This window comes from Zootoca vivipara, chromosome 3 (assembly GCF_965207765.1).
Source record: "Zootoca vivipara chromosome 3, rZooViv2.hap1.1, whole genome shotgun sequence".
In the NCBI taxonomy this organism is placed as follows: domain Eukaryota; kingdom Metazoa; phylum Chordata; class Lepidosauria; order Squamata; family Lacertidae; genus Zootoca; species Zootoca vivipara.
This window is the reverse complement of record NC_142586.1, coordinates 7138767-7159854: the sequence shown is the minus strand read 5'-3', so window position 1 is coordinate 7159854 and position 21088 is coordinate 7138767. Positions and strand designations below refer to the sequence as shown.

The following is a 21088-nucleotide window of genomic DNA, read 5'->3' as shown; positions in this document are numbered from 1 at the left end:
AACTATAATCAGCTCTAATAATGAGCAAGATGGGAATACGTTCTTGGACCGGGTCGGTGGGGTAGGGGGAAGCATGAGTTCAGCAGCAGTCAAGTATGGGGGGGCAAGGGGGCCAAGCCCCCCATTCTAAATCAGAAAGCCAGCTCCCCCAACATCTGTGGTGGCATGCACGTGTGGTGTAATCATGCTTTGGGGCTGGCGCACTGACATGTGGCCCCAGGCCCCTTCAATCACAGAGGCAAGGTGGCATGCGTGGCAGCAGAGGTGCATTGGTTTTCTTCAACAGTGAAAACTTCATGCACACAATTAAAAACAGCTAAATCCAGAGGGACTTGCCACAACCTCCAGATCCTACATACAGGCCAGGGCACTTGGGAGAAGAAAGGGGTGAGTGGAGCTAACATGTCATGCTTAGCTTTAGAGCAAGCAGGCGCTTCCAGCCTCGGTGTGACAGAAGAGAGCATAGCCAAGACCTTTGCAGTGAACTTGGGGACAGGGTGCTGGGTTGAAACTTTTCCAGTACGGTAGGTCCTGCAAGCCCTTAACACCTGATCCCTGTTTGGGCGCTGTCTGCTCATCCAAATAACAATGTGCAAGAGGAGAGCAGGCCCAGGCTTCTTGGTCCCATCCTGATCTCTGCCATCCATGCATAGAGGAGAGGTCCATATGTCGGGTTGTAGGTTTTCCCTGTGATACAGAACCCAAATAACTCATGGTTGTACATAGGGGGTGAAGCCTATACATAGAGCAGGGTAGCATGCTTCCTTCTTCAGGCCACCCCCAAAAGTGTGGATGGAAAGGGGCTTTGGCTGGCAGGGACATGAGGGTATAATACCCAATTAAGGCTATAATCAAAGATGTCTGTAGACCGGTTGCTGCTGCTCAGTGGTGAAGAAACACATTCTGCAGATGTGTTGTTTTCATTACAATTACCTTTACATTCCCAGACTTGTTGCTGGAGCTGAACATTGGCTCCAGGGCTAAGCCCTGATGAACCCAGCTCAGATAAATTACTGGAGGCTTTATCTCCTTGAAATGGCTGCTGGGTGTCAAAGCATGAGATTGTCATATGAAAAACACTTCTATATGCAGGTGGTTGATGTCTCATTTACAAGATTCTTACTTTTTATGCTCTCTATACATGTTGAGTGTTAGCAAGCCAGAACATTGTGGCTCTTGTAATGCACTACCAGTGTAGTTAACACTATGTGCTTTATGGATCTAGCACATAAGTCATTTTTAGATGTGATACTAAATGTATTGGAACACCTGTACAGGCATAAATCCATCCTCACAGTAGACCGAGTTTAAAATGCACTGGGTAGATTATTATCTGGTGTGAGCTTTTCTGATACCTACCGGAGTACTTGGTTCAAGAACACGGTCCCTGTTCATCATTTGGAGTATAGCAGGTGGGGCTGAATCAGCTGTAGCACCTAGGGAGGTTGTGGAATTACCTCCCTAAAGAGATTCTATTTGTCTTTGTCACTGTTCCGGTTTGCAGCAAAGACTTCCTCGGGAAGTCTCTCTAAAGTGGACTGTGGAATTATTTTCTACTGCTTCTCCCACTGCTGCATCTATTTATTTACATTATTTTCCTACTTGTTTTATTTTAATTTAATTTTTATTAATTTATGCATTAAGTCCCCTTGAGTATTTCCCTTGGAAAGGTGGGGTATAAATATTTTAATTAATTGATTAACAGAAAAGAAATAAGGTATGAATTAACTAATGCAATCTATCGTCTTATTTAATATTTACTCTGTGTTTTAGTCCCATGGTTTTAAATGTTATTCAAGTTTTAATTACATTAAAATCTAACTACTGATCAGGAGATGGTTCGGAACCTCCGAATCTTAATAAACATTTGTTTCTGTTAACTCACATGATGCTCCAGTTAACCAAAGAAGCAATGTACTCACATACATAAAACAGGTGTTAAAAATCTATCAAATTGTACATTTACAGAGTTGATGTAGACCAATGAGCTTATAAGTGTGTGTGTATATACATACACATCTAAAAACGTTGTAAGAGTCTGAAGGTAAGTTTCGTTTGTGTTCAGGTGGATGAGACAGTGTCTTGTTTTTATCAGTTTGTGATAGATATTGCCAAGAAGCAATTTTACGCAGGTAAGGTGTCCTTTGCAAATGTGTATGTTGAGGGGAAGCTTCTCTACATGGTGTGCATGATTTGCAGGGGAAGACAATGGTGTTGCCTAGAGCAAAGGGAACTTAGCATTGGTTGGCTGGTGATGCGAAAAGTGTGGCAACAGCTTCAAGAGCTGGCACTGCACTTCTTAAGGAAAGAAAAAACTGCATGCGTTTTTAAACTCATTTCTTCTTGTAACCATCAGCGTACTTTTGAACCAGGGTAAGCTACCATCCTGCTTCCTTCAGCTTCTTTGGTTTTGATATCGCTGTTAGGCTACCTGGGACTGTAAACTTCGAGTGAGTGAAATAAAATGAGGTTGTTGGGGGAGCTGGAAGACACCAAGCGCATCTGTATGGGTGAGATGTTATCATGCCCCTAAAGCAAAACTCCAGGCTGAACAATGTGACTGTATCCTCGCTGGTAGAAAGCAGGCCTCTCTTCCCACCCCTTTCCCAGGTATGGATAATTTTCCTTGTCCAGGCCTGTGAGAGAAAAGGAGGGAGTGTCTCGAGCACCTGTGCTGCAGGTCTCATGTTGTTAAGTCTCACTGAATCAATGCACTTTGGCAGCAGTATTCCTTGTCTTCGCTCTCTCTTGGCAGAAAAAAATTTGGCCCTGTGGAAGGGTTGAGCTTTATGGGTGACCACAGAATACTGTTTTGCATCTGTAGCATGCCCTTGGAGTGCTTTGCCATGAATCCCTGCATGTGCAAAATGAATAGTTTTGTACAGTGGCTCTTTTCTCAGATGCATAGCTGCCAAGTTATCCCTTTTTTTTAAGGGATTTTCCCTTATGCTGAATAGGCTTCCTCGCGAGAAAAGGGAAAACTTGGCAGCTATGCTCAGATGTATGCTACAAGTGAATTGTGACTGGATGCCTAGATAGTTTTGTGTTGTGGGATAGTTTAAGCACAAAGTTGGAGGAAAATGTTTAGGTTCTGTTCCTTTTTTACTTTTTGCTTTTAACAGCAGTGGAAAAAGTTGTCCTGCTGAATTTCTGTGTGTTCTGCTGCTGTTAACAGTGCAGGATCATGCACATTTTTGTTTTTAAAAAAGTTGGTAACTAACATTTTACATGGCAGCAGCAGCTTCTTACTCTTCTATTTTGAAATGAATCATGTATGCAAATTATGAAGTCAGTAAATTTTCTTTATAAATACTTGAGATGCTCGCGGTCTCTTCCAACTGCATGGTTCTATGATTCTTTACTCTGTATCCAAACCACAATTCAATTTCAGTATAAGCGGTACCTAATGAATTTGTCTTATTTGTGCTTTTTGGCTCATTGTTAATTGTGTTATCTCTAACAAAACTGCATTCTGAACAAGTTCCATTGTTCCTATTGTAAGTTCTTCTATTCTTTGTCTTGTTCTAAGAATCAGACTACATGTTGAAAGCACATGCTTTTAAATCCACTTTATTTCATGTGTTGTGTAGCAGAGATACTCTCCCCTTTAGTGTTTGATTAAAGTTGCACATATCACTCTTTTATAAAGTATTGCAATGAATTTATAAGGTTCTCTTAGCAGACGTAAACACTTGTTTGTTTCTCATTAAATTAATTGTTTAAAAATATTATGGGGTGGTGTTCAATTAAGTTTTATTCTAAGTAGACCAAGTGAATGCACAGAAAGAACATTACATATCACCTCAAACACAAGGCTTTTTCAATGGAGTTGGTTCAAATATTCAGCTGGTTTACACATTTAGCTCCTAGCTCCTTTATCAAGGAGATAAAGCCTAGTGTTGACTAGCAAGTGATAGGAAATCAAGCATTGTGCAGATGTTTCTTAGGCTGCTGTGTTACACAACTGTACTAACAGCACTTGAATGCAGTAAGAGTAAGAGCTGAGTAAGAGCTTCAGTATGATATATCAGAATGCAAGCCATTCTAAAGGGCAGGTATAATGCACCTGTCCTATTATCACAAGATGCATCTACAAAATTCAATATATAATTGCAAAAAGTAATTTTCTGTCTATAGGGCATTACTGAAAGTGTCTACCGCACCCCCCCATTGGAGGGTCCACTGATCCTTTGGAATCAGTTCATAGAAAAGAGGGAAGCAAGATGCCCATGAAGCGGCACACAGGAGGTTAGCACTGCTTGTATGGTGGCATCTTTGGATACAAACCAGAATCCCCCAATGCTATCTCCTGGTGGTCATTTCAAATCTAAGAATTCAAATGAAATTTGGACTTTTGTGTGCATTAAAAACAACACCTGCCTTCAAATTAGCGAGACATGCAAAAGTTTACTAGTTTCCTCCCGGGTTCATCATGCTGATTTTTATGTGCTATACTGCTTCATCAAGTGATGGTTCTTCATCAGTTTATAGAATTGTTGAATAATGAACAGAGTGAACGCAAAATGAAACCTGCTGTCTACATTCTAATATGGACAACAAATGTATATGTACAATATTAGATGTCAGCCCTCAGCTTTTTTCCTAGATATAAATTTCTGCAATTAGTTTCTCATGAACTTACTCAGATCATGTAATCATTAGTTTACAGTGAGTGAAACCAGCCTCTAGAATCAAGAATGGTTGCCAGAAAGAATCTGAGGCTTTTTTAGTATGCAAAGAAGGAGGAGAGAAGAGACACATAGAGCTGGGCTCAAGGGCAGATAATTTAAAGGTGCAAATGTTAATTAAATGCCAAACCTGCATTGACCTGTCTGTACTTAAGTGGTCTATATGCCTTTTTAAAATGTGCTCCTGAATAATCAAAACTTTTGAGTCAAAAAGGTTGTCTACTTAGTAGAAAACATCAAATTTATTTCTTTTTTATTTAAAAAAGCATGCCATGGAGGAAACGTAGCCGTACATTTAAAAACCCTCTCTGTTTATTGAATAGAAAAGAAATAAATGGGGGGGGGCAAACATTACCTTAAAGGACCATAAACTGAAGCTGTATGTGGTTTTTATTGTTTCACTGGAACTGAGCACAACACTCTAATCTAAAATCCAATAGTCTCTGGCCAGAGCAGATACTTTTATTGTATTAGATTCTTGAGCAAAGAATGTGCTACCGAAATGTCTTCTTCTAAGGGGCTAAAATGACCTTTAGTGTGAAAAATTGGGAGAAGAAGAGGGGGAGGAGGGGGGAAGTGAGCTTAAAGGGCTTTGGCAAGCTCTCATGACAATGGAGCATTGCAGTCCAGGGTGCATTTTAAAAGTTTCTGTAGGTATTTTGCTAATGCTGTTTTTGGTCCGTTCCCCCCACATACTCTCCACAAACTGCTTAAAGTGGTGGGTAGAGATTCTTATCTAAAAATGGATCATTACAAGCTGAAGCCTGGAATGTGGCCTTCGGTGCCTTGTGGTCCTTGGCTCTGCAAATTCCAGTGCTTTGTCATTTTCAGGCCTGTGGTAAAGCTGAATTTTCTCCAGCAACTTTAATCTAATTTATCTCACATAATCCACTTGAACAGCACATCTTTCAAATGGGAGCAAGTCTGGTTGCAGCCTTTGGGGGTGGGGGAAACCCCAGTGTTGACTAGCATGCATGTGTTTTAGCAGGGAACAAATTGGTGGCAGCTATCTCCATGAGAGGATGTTTGTGGCTTGAATGTAGCACTGGGAAAGTGAAGGTTTTTTTTAAAGGAGATGTATACATGTGTTTCCTCATGGGCCCCAATTTTTATGTTGGCTTATCCTTCCTAAGCAATGCACAATTGGTAGGGGGACGTACGTGCCTTTGGAACATTCCTCTTCTGTTAGAACATTGCTTGCTGTGCAGTGCCTTAATGGAGCCAGCATCCTCACCCTCTCATACTTCACCACCTCCAGTCTCACATAGAGTGGATTGCATAAATACCCTGGATTTGGTCCTATTCATTTGTCTGTGGATGTATTATACTATGTGGACAATGCTATGTGGTTTCTCTTACCTTGAGTTACTTTTTCTTTGCGTGCTGATGGTAGGCTTCCTTGTGTGTAGGGTTACTTCCTTTATATGCTAGCTTTCTGAATGCAGTTGCTGGTAAAACTGGAGAGGTCTGTGAGATCAGTCATTCATGCAATTATTTTTAACATTGTTTGATAAGAATACGGAACCTATACAAAAGTGTGTATTTCAGGCATGGGAAGTGCAAAAACCTATTTTAAAATGTCATCTGTGCATAGCTGCCAAGTTTTCCCTTTTCTCGCGAGGAAGCCTATTCAGCATAAGGGAATTTCCCTTAAAAAAAGGGATAACTTGGCAGCTATGTATCTGTGAAAATTGCCTTTGTGTTAACTATTTCAGGACAAGGGTGCAGTTACTCTCGCAACCATGTTGTTAACAAATTAACATGACTGATAAACATAAAATGTGCTTCTGTGGAGGAGTAGAATTCTAGTGAACTTTTCAGTCTTTTACCGATGCTGTGCATGTAATTTTGAGGGGAGGGCTGAGGGTTAGAAAAGGGGTGATCAGGGGGAGGCAGAGGGGAAGTTGTAGGAAGAGAAGGGGTGTAGATTTGACCTGAATGAGAGGAACCCCTGCTGACATGGCCAGCCTGACTCATTGAATGACCTGAATACGATAAATGCTGCTTTATCCTTCCTTGAAAGGAACAAGATAGCACAGCCTAAATGCCTGGGTGTGCTTAAATAGGCAACTGGGATGTTTGAGGTGAGCATGTTTGAAATCTGAGCTGGCTGACAATCTTGAGAGTTGCCACAGGTCACCTGCAGTGCTCTATGGGGATTGACCAGGATTCACAAGAAATCTTCTATGGGTGAACAAATATCTTTGACTAGACCACGACCTGTAAAACATTGTAGAAATAATTCTTAAATATTATTTGAAAGGACAAATGGCCACACTGAAAGGTTTGACAGTTTGACATATATGCGTGGTTTTGATAGCTCAGAAACTGGAATGTGGAGCCAAGACTCTCATTTTGCTTGTTAGAAGGTTTGTGGTGTGTGTGTGTTTTATTTTTTTTAAATAGTGTCTAGTTGCTGTGCAGAGTCCTATGCTCCTAGCAATTTGACAGGCAATGAGTCTGCTTCAGTGATCTCAAATCCTTTTAGACTAATTTGTGAAAGAGCAGAAAAACAGCTAGCACTCCCCCATACCCACCCTTCCGTGTTCAAAAACAGAGGTTCAGGTATTTTGCAAACAATTGTATCAAGACATATTTGTTTTTATATTACTCTGATAACGTTGTGCAGTATCTAAAGAAGAAAGTAAAGGAGAGTGTCTTTCTAGGGGGAGAAAGGTATTGTGTTGATTCTCCGCCTCATCAGTGACCATGACAGAAATGGTACTGAGAGCCAGATTTCTGCATTAGAATGTTGCATATGTGCAACGCAAATTCAAGCAATGCCCTTGAATAGCCAAGGGCCATTTTTAAGAGTCTCTGGCCCCTCAGTCACTGGCCTACTAGTTAATTGCCACACGGACTTCGTGACACATGGACAGATAATATGACATTTTCAGTTTCTGTCACTAGCAAACGCCACAGCGTTGCTTGCACTAGTTGCTAAGAAGCTGTCAGAAACCATTAGCAGTTGGCTAAAGTTGCCCTATGGCATTTCCTCATGGCATCAGCAAAACGAGCATAAATCACCCAGTGGAGCCTACTGCTATACTAATGAGGCTGTAAGCTTGTTTATGGACTAGCATCATTTTTATGATTATTTCCACCTTTTCAGCTTGCCTTCATTGGCGGCAGGAGAAGTCAACTTCAAGAATGAAGGCACTGCTGACATTTCACAAATGTGGTTCTTAGCTGCTACCATGTGGCTGGTCAATGGTTCTTCAAGTTTTGTTTAGTGATCTTTTTTTATAAAAAAAATGTAGGGAGGGGTTAGCAGGAGAGGAAAAAGCATTCTCAAGAGACCCTACAGAGGTGACTGTATCAAATTGCAGAGTGAATGGAAATGCTATTTAGACTTTCAGCTGAGATTTTTTTCTTTGACAAGGAATCAAGTTTCAGGTTGATGTTGTTGTTTTTTTAAAGTGGAAATGGTTAAACGATGTATTAAAAATGAAAGTAATTTCTTCTAAAGAACTCTATTTCATTAATTTGCTCTTTCTCTTATCCTCCCCTTATCTTCTGTCAGGCAGGACTAGAGTTTATTGTTTTAAGCTTCTCTGAACACGCATAAGTATTTACATGGGATTGAAAGCATTTGCTTCCAATGAAAACCTTGTCTTAGATTACAGCCCAGCAGTGTAATTTCCCTCCCAGATGGGAGTAAAGTAGCTGTATTTGCCTAAAAACAGTAGGAAGAACAAACTGTGCATTAAGCCAAGGCTGTTTTTGGCTTGAGCTAATGATGTAACAGAAACCTTTTATTTGGGATAGGTCACTGCCTGTGATTGAAAGGAGGTGATCTGGCTCTTGCTTGAAAGGTTTCTCCATTGTATCTACATAAGTCTTCACTTTAAAAAAAAAGGAGGGGGGAGAGATTCTGTTCCTAATGTTTCTGCTTTCATATAGCAGAAATAAACAGGAAAGGTTCTGGGGAGTGTTATACATGGAATGCAGAGAGCTTTCCCCCTCCTAATGGAGTATATAATTCAGGTGCCCTGAAGGCATGCTTTCAGGAATTCTTTTGCCCGAGGTAATGGGGAGCTAAGGCTGCTTTAAGGCCTTGATTATCTATTGATGCACAAAGCTGGAAAAAAGTCATCTCCCTTGGATTATAGTAGATATTTCCATAAATTATCAATGAATTCTCTCCTAGCCCAGGCACTTGCTAAAATAATCTGCAGGAGGGGGGCAGAAATGGATAGAATGTATTTATTTAAAAGAAGAATAGGCAGGAAAGCTTTGGTGAAAGACAATGTCATTAGGTTAGAAGCCCTTTACTTTTAATCAATGACTGTCTAATATATTTCTCCCCTACGCCCCACCCCCCACCCCGTGCTTGCCTCTCCAAACTAGGGAAAGTGGATTAGTCCATGGAAATGTTAAATGCTGTTGAGTTGTTTGCTCATGTTTATTTTATGAATCATTATTTTATATGGTGAATTGCTTCTCTGAATAAAAGGCTTTCAAAGACTTTATCAGCCTAAGACATCTCAACTCTTTCTACAACGGCTCTGTTTTTAGAAATATGAATGTTTGAGTCGAGCCTTTAATTAAATATGGAACTCTCCATAAAGGCAGTCACACATATTCTTTAAGAAATGCTTTAATTTTTCTGTTGCTTGTGTTGTAGACCGCTGCTTTTAAAAAGGATTAAAGAGCCTCTTTTTAAAAAAAGAGAATGTTTCCAATATTTACTTAAATCATTTTTGCCTTGAGCACAGAGATGGAGATTCCCCAATTACATCAAAACATTATGTGCTCATAAAAATATGGACAGTGGACGCTCCAATACGACATTCTATTCATGTGAAAAAGATGAATGGCCAGAACCAATCATTACACAAACTTGATCTGCAAACTGCTTTTTAGGTTTCAGTTGCTGTCCTTTTCTGTAGTGTTTGTGCCAATATGAATAGCATGCAATGATTACACCACAAACAAAAACAGTTTGCACTAATTTACATTCACATATGGAGAAACTTGGTAATTTGACATATTGTTAAAAACCCTTACTTGAATCAAAAAGAAATTAGCAGGTTCAGTATGGTCAAACAACCATGCTCTTGATGGCTGTACATCAAAAAATGATCCTTTCGGAGCATATTATAGTACACTGGTTCTGATACAGCTTCACTGACTGCCAGTTACCGGTAGTTTCTGTGCCCGATTCAAAGTGTTGGTTTTGACCTATAAAGCCTCAAATGATTCAGGGTTACAATACCTCAAAAACCACCTCTCTCCATGTGAACCTTCCCAGACACTTCATATGCTTCCTCCACGAGAGGTCTGGGCCTTTTCTTCAGTGGCTCCCTGTTTGCGGAATCACTCCCCAGGGAAGTTTGTCTGGTACCTTCATTATATACCTTTAGGCACCAGGTGAAAAAGCTCCTTTTCAACCAGGCCTGTCTGTGGGAGAGAGTGGGTGATAATGGGGGTTAGTGTTTTTATATATATATAATGTATTTTGTGTTTTTGCATTATATTTTTATGCTGTGAACTACTCTGAGATCTACTGATGAATGGCGGTATACAAATTTAATAAATAATAAAAATAAGAATTGTTATTATGCTGATTCTCACCTTTACAGTGTTCAGTACCAAGAGTGGACTATATCATTACTCATATTAATTAAATTTATATACTGCCCTTCATCACAAGATCTTAGGGTGGTTCACAGGTAAAAACACGAGCAAATAGCCCAAACTAAAACAACAAATAATAACACACACACCCTCACACAAACACATTAAAAAAGCTGTAGAATATTAATCAACTAAAGGCCTGATTGAAGAGGAATGTTTTCAACTGGTGCCTAAAATATATATAATGAAGGTGCCAGGCGATCCTCCCTGGGGATAGCATTCCACAAACAGGGAGCCACTACAAATAAAAGACCTGTTCTCATGTTGCCACCCTCTGGACCTCACATGGAGGAGGCACAGATGCTGAATGCAGGGTCTGGGACGGTTTATATGGAGAGAGGCGGTCCTTGGGGTATTGTCCTGAGCTGTTTAAGGCTTTATAGGTCAAAACCAGCACTTTGGATTGGGCCCAGAAGCTAACTAGCAGGCACTGCAGTCGGGCCACTATTGGTGTTATATGCTCAAACTGTCTTGTCCCAGTGAGCAACCCAGCTGCCGAATTCTGCACCAGCTGACGCTTCCAAGCCATCTTCAGAGGCAGCCCTATGTATAATGGGTTACCAGAGCATAGACAACAGAAGTTAGGCTATCCTTATCCAGATAGGGGCACAGCTGGGCCACCAGCCAAAGCTGATGGAAGGTACACCTCACCACCGAGGCCACCACAGCAGAGGATCCAGGAGTACCCCCAAGCTATGTACCCGCTCCTTCAGAGGAAGTGTAACCCCATCAAGAGCAGGCAATCTCCCACCCATCTGGTTTAGGGAACCACCCACTAACAGTGCTTCGGTCTTATCTGGATTGAATTTCAGATTATTGGATCTCATTCAGTCCATTCAATCCATTACTGAGGCAAGACATGGACCCAGCACATTCGCTGCCTCACCTGCAGATGTTAAAGGAGAAGTAGAGCTGTGTGTCGCCAGCATATTGCTGACAACGTGCTCCAAATAATCCCAGTCAGTGGTTTCATGTAGAAGTTAAATAGCATAGGGGATAAAATTGGAACCCCACATTGAAGGCTTCATGGGGCTGAAAAACGATCCCCAAGCAACAACCCTCGGGGAGCCACCATATTCTATATATTGACCAATACTGATCTGAAAATAAATAGATGACTGTGCATAAAAATGACACATCTTATGTGTGGTGCATAATTTGCTGGTAGGGGTCACATCTGAGCCACGGAGAGCATGCTTTGCATGTAATAAATTCCGGTATCAGTTCTGGAAAAGAGCCTTGTCTGAAATCCCGCCAAGCTGCTGCCAGAGAGTAGTTTGATTTGGTATAAAGCAGCTTCATGCGACCCTACTGTCCCTCAGAATACTTAATGTAAGGCGGAGGGTATCATAGGCATGGAAGAATGAAAACATAGGACTAGTGCTGATTGATGCACTCATGTCCTGCTTGCAAGGCTTCACATAAGCATTTGGTTGGCCACTGTGAGAAAAGGATGTTGACTAGATGGATCCTTGGTCTGACCCAGGAAGGTCTTTTTCGGGGTTTGATGTGGAACTGCTGAAAAGGACTTGTACTTGCAAAGGTCAAAAACATGCATGCCTTCAAGGCCAAAGGTTGAATAGTCAAATGGTTTTTGGAGGCATCTAGAATATGTGAATGAATTTGCACTGATTGGAATATAGTTTACATGGTAATATTGACATAAGGCTGTCCTTGTTTTGGCTGGGGGTGCACACTATGAATTCAGTTCTTGGTTTGCTCACAAATCAAGTTTTCTTTTCTTTTTTCTGTTTTTACTCACTGCATTTATATCTCACCTTTTTCTCCCTGGAACTCAAGGTGGCTTAAATAGTTCTGTTGGAGTGTAATTTTCTTCATTGCTTTTCATATTTGTATCCTTCCAGGGAGGAAAACATAAGCTTAACCTAATTTTCTAGTTAAAGAGACAAATGGCTGGTGCTCTTCTATGTTTTAACCAGAACTGAATTGACATAATTATTTCCACCCATGAAATACAGTATGACATAGAGCTCATGTTAATATTTTAATATGTATGGTTAATAGTAAAATACCTGCCCCCAAATCAGACTTTAGTCAACATACTGCAAGTTAGCAAAAAGTCAAAAATTTGATTCACTATATATTTACAGGTGACGGCTTGGACAACAGTGTAGCTTCTCCCAGCACAGGTGATGATGATGATCCAGATAAGGACAAAAAGCGACATAAAAAGCGTGGCATCTTTCCCAAAGTAGCCACAAATATCATGAGGGCATGGCTGTTCCAGCATCTAACAGTAAGTGAACTCTAGATCACATATGTGAAGTGAAACGTGAGTGGAAAATTTTGTAAATTTGGTAGAAAGAAAAAGTAAGAAAGAAAAAAGAGAGAGAGAGACTTATTACCTGTCATGGGAGCACATGTTCAAAATTGCTGTGAACTTTGTGGTCTTGAGACTCTGCCTTTTTAAAAGTTTGCTAGAAAGAGGATGTTTAAATAGTTATTTTTGTTGTTGGCCTGTTTGAAAACAAAGTGATCATATTGCAACCATTAACAAAATTTGAGGCCAGTTCTGTTTCTTTCTATGGTGGTTTCTATTACTTTTCATAACAGCTTCTGGTTTAATAGAGACATAAAATTTGGCCTATCTGTAGTTGTTTCTAGGCTCATCTATGCAGCCAAATACCGTTAGTTTTAACGGAGTGGCCCTTGATGGCATTTGCTTTCTCCCTGGATATATAAACACAAATAGAACAGTAATTTGTCTCTGGTTCTAATAATTGTAGTGGCAACCATAGCCTTCTTCTTATGCTCCCCTTCCATGTGTTCAGTTAGTGTGTCAAGAGGGAGCATGATAATGCTGGCTAGACCTGCTTCCAGTTCCATGCATCTGCCAACTTGTGCCAAATCATTCTAAGTTGGACAGAAGGGAAGAATGCTCCCTGCATATGTATCAATTCACACACAGGACCTGTCCTCAGGACTGGGAATCCTGACATGAGCATGGTTCTCAGCCATTTGTACAGTTCTTGCATTGCATTCAACTAGCCGAGGTCAGGGTGGAAGCCCATGTCAGCACCAGCACCGGATGGGGAGGCAGGATCGGTGCCCTTTACTTCCCTGCCCTTCATTCACTGTCTGAGTACGTGGAGAGGAACATTTGAAAAGGACTTCTGGAGTTCTGATAATAATTACCTAGGGCACAGGGAGAGTGAATGTCTGCCTTGCACCAGTAGTGTTTTCTTCTTAAGGATTCTATTGGGAGGATCTTCTCCTTAAGCAAACATGCTCCATGGCCAAAGCCACTGTCACTGTAGTGTTCAGTCATGCACAGTCAGCCTTATGAATATCATTCTACGAGTTTGGAATGTTTTCTATAAAAATATTAATAAATAGTATATTAGGGATCAAGACTTCATAAACATTGCTTTGAAGCATCAGGTAGCATTTCTGTGAAGCAAAGCATTTCGTTTTATTATAATTTATATTCGGTGTTAGCCACCCTGAGCCTGGCCCTGGCTGGGGAGGGCGGGGCATAAATAAAAATTTATTAGTATTATTATTTTTTTTATTCTGAGTGGAGAGGTCTGATGGTTAATGGAAGTGTATCTATTTCCCCCAATCCATTCGACATTCTCCCATCCCTCAGCACAGCCTATATGTGTGCCTTCATTTTGTCACCAGAGAGCTTCTGCATGGTCAAGGTTTTCGTATATTTAGTAAGCTTTTTTTTGTCTGTCCCCCCTTTGACCAGCACCCTCATCCCCAACCCAGCTTCCTTTACCACACCCAGAAGAGCTTACCATGCAGCTATTATTGTGGGTTCTGCTGAGTGGAAATGTCAAAAACCTTGCTTGGCAATCAGCTAGTCAAATGGATTTTGGAATTAGGTTGCATGCAGACTAAGGCAGGTTGCTTTAGTTCCATTGAAATCCGTGGGCCGAGTTAGTTGTTACAGAATTAAGTCCCATTGACTGGTACTAAAGTGTGAGTAGCTTCATCTGAATCTAGTCCTTTGCATTTATAATCTAGTCTAACCTATGACAAAAGTTATGCCACCCCATCTGCATTGGGGAAGAATTATTTGAATAAACTGCATTTTTGCAAACCAGATAAACACAGGCCACTTTATATGGACTGACCAAAAACTGTAAAATGTATTTTTTTTCATCTGGTGGAACAACCATAGTGTTGAAGTCAAGTATGTTATTCTGGAAAACAAGATTTCAGAATGCCTATACTGTCTATCATATGTGTAGACGTATGACTGAAGTGGACAAATCAGACAATTCAGAATTGACTTGTGTCGTCCTGTACTGTACATTCACTACAATCCTGCGGCTGCATATACGGCATATACAAAACTGTATGTAAATAGGCCACGGCTATGTAATCTTCCCACTGCATAAAAAAAGTGGGTGGGTATTTGCATGGTGTGACCTGCTCTTGAGGTTATAAGTCAAGCTTTGTGCCTCTACTCTGCCACATGTGTAAGCTATTTGCTGGAGTACAGTGTGAACTGGCCCTTTGTAAAATACATTATTACTTTTTCACTTTTTGGATTAGTTCATTCTGCCACAGCAGACAGTGGAAGCTTGGTAAAACATGCAGAAATGTACCACAATTTATAGCTGGTTGACTGTAGCCTTATTATTATGTACAGCACAACACAGATGGTGCTTACAGGTGTGAAGAAGAGACAGCAGTGTAATCTCCTATTCCTGCCACTTTTAAAATTCTTCTCAGACTGGCAGAATTTTCATTTCCCTTTAGATCTAAATAATAATCTCAATAGCAGCAGTCGCTGATTAGCATCAAATGGACAGATAAACCAAAGTCAACACAAACAAAAACCAACGAGTTGCTGTCAGATAATTCTGCAAGTTTGTATGATACAGATTTCAACCCTTTGTTTAGTCAGTTTGCAATTAAAATGTAATAACTGACTGCATTAAAAAAATTTCTTCCAGCAGCACCTTAGAGACCAACTAAGTTTGTCATGGGTATGAGCTTTCGTGTGCATGTGTGCATGCACACGAAAGCTCATACCTGTGACAAACTTAGTTGGTCTCTAAGGTGCTGCTGGAAGGAATTTTTTTATTTTGTTTCGAGTACGTCAGAGCAACATGGCTACCTAAAGGTAAAGGTAAAGGGGCCCCTGACCATCAGGTCCAGTCGTGTCCGACTCTGGGGTTGCGGCGCTCATCTCGCTCTATAGGCTGAGGGAGCCGGCGTTTGTCCAAAGACAGCTTCCGGGTCATGTGGCCAGCACATAGAAACGCCGTTTTCCTTCCCGCCGGAGCGGTCCCTATTTATCTACTTGCACTTTGACATGCTTTCGAACTGCTAGGTGGGCAGGAGCTGGGACCGAGCAACAGGAGCTCACCCCGTTGCAGGGATTCGAACCGCCGACCTTCTGATCAGCAAGCCCTAGACTCTGTGATTTAACCCACAGTGCCAAGTCATCTATAATATTTATCCTTTCAAGACAACCATTTAGTGTTATTAATTTGTTCTTTTGGCAACCTTATAAGACTGAAAAATAGCAATTTCCCCAAAGCTACCATATATGCTACTAAATAAATGGCTAAATTGGAAATCTGAAGCTGGGTCTCCCATTTCCCAGTCCAGAACTGATGCAATACAATGGGACCCAGGGATATGTAGCAGCAAGAATAATTTGAGCTACCAGAGTCTAGGTTACTGTTGCAGAGCTTTTGGGATACTGGGTCCAGTAACCTTCACGCCCACTGGACACAATCTAGGAACAGAAAGGAACTGAGCTCCTCAAAGGTCATAACAGATGTAGCTCAGTCCATAAAGACGTGGATTTGTCAAAGCTAATTGACAGGTAAAAGGATATTTCCTCTCCTGGGTGTTATAAAGCTGGAGCCCACAAGCTTTGCTAGGATATCCCTTGCCTTTTGTGTGAGATGACCATACACGCCACTGCTGCCAATATAGTTACTGGAATAGAAAATAGACCTTAAATTAAGACCTTGGCATACCAAGGTGCTATGCTTGAAGAAAAGGGTCGTAGTCTGTGGAGGGTTAAACATCACTTTGACAAATGATTAAGACTGAGCTGTAACTTCTACGACTGAACCAACTTAATTGTAGGCACTACATTTATGGCCTTTCCTTTCTCAAGCTACTTCCCCGTAAATTCAGCGCACAAACACACACACACACACACACACACACACCAAGTATGCTGGTATGGTTAGTGAGAGTACGAACTGACAAAAAATAATGATCTCCCACTGAAATTTACACTGTAGAGGCTAGACAAGAAAAGTACACTATTGTATGAGAGTAGTCTTATATGATCCTTTATGATGAGTACACCAATCATCATTCTTTTCTTTTACATATTTATTCCACCACTGTCAACCCACTTTTGAAAGGCTTGTATTGACATTTGTAATGTTGGTTGAGTTATGAGGGGTGTTTGCTGAAGCTAGCAAGTCCACAGATTCATTCAGACCACTTTGGATTTGCCCGGTTATGTGAATCAGCCCTTAATTTTCAAAATTCTGGCCTCGGCACACATTTGCAGTTGAGGGAAGGAAGATCAACCCTCAGAGTTGGATGGTGTGCAGCCTTCTGACAGTAAAGGCCAATTTCAAAGGATGGGGGTAGAGGTTGGTAGCTAATATAATTAACTTAATCACATGTTTTAACTGCAGTGTGTAATATATTATAGTGCTCTTTTAAATTTAAATTGTTTCTATGTAGTTTTATTGTTGTGAACTGCCCTGGGATCCCTTGGGGGGGAAGGGTGGGGTGATAAATTAGAAATAAAAAATGGGTACAGTTGGAATAACCTCTGTGCATATGGCAAACTGGGGTTGTTAATTATCAGATAAGCTGTTGTAGACTATCACCTACTGCATCAGTGACAAGTTTAATATATTTTTGTTACTTACTTTTATGCTCAATTTTCTGTAAATAATTCCTCTCTGGCGAGAAGGGTGACAAGCCTACCCTTGGTAGCTTGGTAGCTGGGGTCTTTTAGTCAACTGGAGTGACTAAAAGCTAGTTTTGCTAGGCTACAGTCAAATCATTTGTGTATTTCCTCAAAAGTAAATCAATTGAGTGCCCCAGGGCTTAATTCAGAGTAAGAGTGATTAGAAATGCACTCTTTGTTTTAGAGCATGAGGCTAAAAGCATTGAGTTATGAACTGGTGTGTGTGTGTGTGTGTGTGTGTACATATACATATATATATATATATATATATATATATATATATATATATATATTCTTGCAGACCCATTTTCTCATGGTCAGGAGGACTATGAGCTTGAGTTAGGCCTTTCTAATGAAGGATACAAATGTCAGTATGTTAACAGCAGTCTCCGGGTGGAATGGTTAAAAACATACCCCACTGGCACACATTGTATTTATACAGCTCTCTGTTTATTTTCTAATCTTAAAGATTGTTTAGAAAATTAGGATGAGAGGTGCAAAATTAAAAGAAGTTTCTGTGTGAGATTCTTTGTAGGATGTACCCCTAATGTCCTTTTCCGAGTGAAAAGAAAATAATTCTCAGCTTTATTTACATTGCATAGTTATTTGCAAATGAAAACAGTATGGAAGTGCAAGGAATTACTACATTCATCTCAAAAACTCAGTATTCTGGCTAGTAATGCTTCAAATTGGATTATTATCTCAACAGGCTACTTTCAACTATAAAAAAACTTACTTGTAATTATAATATCAATACCTATCAGTGGCATGGAATTAAATGACACCGACAGTAATTGCTGTGTCTATCATACTAATTATTAATGGCTGAAATGAAGAAAATAAATTAAGAAACAATATACTGTTCTAAAATAAATTGGTGACTTTGGTCCACAGTGATTGAGGGTGAGATTTTTTTTTTTAAAAAAACCAACAACCCACAAATTGTTCACTTTCAGGTAAACATGCAAGAGATAAGGGTTTATCGTTCATATTTGTACAGTGGTACCTTGCAAGATGAAATGAATTTGTTCTGCGAGTTGCTTTGTATAGCAAAAATTTCGTCTTGTGAAGCGTGGTTTACCATTTACCCGGTTTACCCAGTCTACCCATTTAATTAATGCGTTGCGCAACACAAAACACTTTCGTCCTGCGAGTTTTTCGTTGCACAAGGCATTCGTCTTGCAGGGTACCACTGTATAATGATGCTGTGATAATTTTGCTAATTCCTTATGCTATTTTCAGCATTGCAGTTTTCATAAGTGGAAGCCAGTCCGAAAAGCATGCACTGATGTGCTCACAAACTTTCAACTTCATTTTCTTTATTAGTTAAATGTTCTAAACATCTGAGTGTCTCATTTGCCATTGTGAAGATAATACCAATGTCACTGTAATTTTCACATGTGATTATGAGTAGAACTGGAGGGTCCTGTTCTCCTTATTTAGCAGCTCTTAGTCATGCCATAAATGTTAAGCTTGCCAGGAGGTTGGTGGTTGTGGGGCTTGTTGCATGATGGCCTCCTTCAGGTGATGCCATTTGTGGGAGGATATTGCTGTACAGTATAAGAAAACCAATCCGACTCTGGTCTCGTATGTTAAATTGCCCCAAGTAAACCCTCATAAATTGAATCCTTACCTCCTGTGAGTGGCGTTTTACTATTGTGATACACCTGCTGGAAGAAGAGGGGGAAGGTGATTTTTGTGTGTGGTTGTTTAATCAATCCCCCCTCCCCCTACTCCTCCTGAAATTTGTGGCACCCTCTGGATGACCATGGGAGGTATAAATAGAAGTATGGAGCCAAAGGCTGGAGAAGCAATGGGGAATTGGTAAAAAAAGTCTCCCTCTCTGTCCAGCAAGAACCTCCAGGGCCGTCTTAAGCAGGTCACTCCGGCGCCCCCACCCCGCCCCGTTTCTTCCTGCGGCTGGTGGTTTCCACACGGTTTCGCCACGCAGCGCCCCCCTGCCAACCCGGCGCCCTGGCGCCCCGTGCCACCCAGCCTACCCCTAGAGCCGGCCCTGAGAACCTCTGCTGGATCTCAACCCCTTTTGCACCGACGGTTCTGCAATTGAAAGAGGGGGGGGGAGTCTAAATAAATCCCCATGCAATTTAAACAAACAAACAAGTAAGTAAGTAAGTAAGTAAGTGAATAAGTATGAAAGATTCCTTTTCCTGTCCAAGCAATGTTGTTGATAGCTTACAATAAGAGATTTAACTGACAGAGTGTGAGATGTCCCTTGGTCGGCAGTGCTTGAATTTTCAGGAGGTAAAATAAGGCAATCTTCTCTTTGGCTCCTCTTTTTCAGCACCTTGGAGAAAAGTGAGAGAAGATGGTGGATTATAAAGTAGAAAGGGGGCCTAGTAAATTCCTGTAAATTCAAGCACTCTTCAACAGTCAGAATTGAATGCTATAGCAAGTGGGGATTTTGGTGAGTTCCTCTTAAGTATCATAATGTCAGGGCTGGATTTGGCATGCTGTATCATGTTGTAATGCAGGAAGACAGGATAAAACTATTCAGATCCAGCTTTAGGCCTGTCGAAGCAATGAAATAATAGAAGGCCATCCGTGATCATGTGTGTCTTATGTAGTAGGAAAAATGTATAGGAGCTTCTTGTTGTTGTTTTTACAAGCTGAAATCTAGTGTACTGGGAACGCTAGATTGTTGCGTCAAATGTTGTATGTATCAGGACAGATTAATGGCAGCAAAATTAATTATTTATCCTTTTCTTTGGTTCTTACTTTTGTGTGGTTACCCTCTTTTCTTGACAATTTTATAAATGAACGGCTCCACCAATGTCAGTAGTTTTTGTTCTTATTTTTTTTTAAATGTTCAGTACTCCTCATTAGATATCTTGCAAAAGGCTAGAGGAAAAATGACTTGTTTCTCCTCTTCGTAATGCTTTGAAGATAGCATTTATTTATTTTAAATGTTTCTATACTGCCTTTAAATTAAGAAAATTGTCCAGAGCAGCCTACAAAGCAAGCAAATGATAGAAATAACAATGCCATAGATTACAATACAAACTGATAGAAATAGTTAAAACAGAGAGTAATCTGCTATCAGTTTATTTATTTTCCCCTTGTATGCCCTGTATATATGACTAGCCAAGTCACATCTTTAAATCAAATGCTGCCACAACAAATCGCACCAATAATAAAGTTCAGTGAAAAATACATCAATTTCCCCCCTCATTTAAACACACAAACACAGCTGTGGGAAAATAAATTAACCAACCTGATAATGTTTGGCTTAAAACAGCAGCCGTTATACTTTTACATGATTCTCCGAGAAGGGAGAATAGCTAGTGAGAAGCCCTTCCTTCCTCCTTGTCTCTGCCAGTCTGATTTCAGGAAATAATGGATTTGGAGCACTGTGCCCTCTGAGGAGTTCTGAGCACATGGAGGCCTGTAACTATTTGTGCCTTAAAATGAATTAGGGACTAATGCAGCTGCCTTAACATGGATGAAATATGCTTCATGGCTCCTCAGCTCCATAATTAACTGGCAGCTGCATTTTACACTAATGGAATAATCCAAACAGTCTTCAAAGGCAGCTCCATGTTTAGTGCATCACAGTAGTCTAGCCTACAGTTGAATCAAAGCATTTTCTTGTAGAAATGCTACATCTTGCAGATTCATCGTAATCTGAAACACCAGAATCCAATATCTAATTGTGGGGTTTATACAAATGAATTTTATTAGATATTTTATAGCACATTTATATAATCTGTCAACCACGACAAAAAAGGTATAATTCTGAGAGTGTTAACTAATACGGTTGAATAAAATTGTGTTACTAGACTACAAGAAACATTTTTTAATAGTATCAAGG

The 21088-nt window shown here is 40.4% G+C and overlaps 1 protein-coding gene across 5 annotated transcripts in view; it reads left to right on the top strand.

Moving 5' to 3' along the window:
- The window catches only part of MEIS1 (Meis homeobox 1), a 157686-nt gene that overhangs the window by 65068 nt on the left and 71530 nt on the right, over positions 1-21088 (top strand). For all 5 annotated transcript variants that reach the window (XM_088665527.1, XM_088665530.1, XM_088665529.1 and 2 more), the window contains one exon: positions 12440-12585. In XM_088665527.1, the coding sequence (XP_088521653.1) occupies positions 12440-12585 (146 nt within the window). The remainder of the gene's footprint in view (positions 1-12439; positions 12586-21088) is intronic.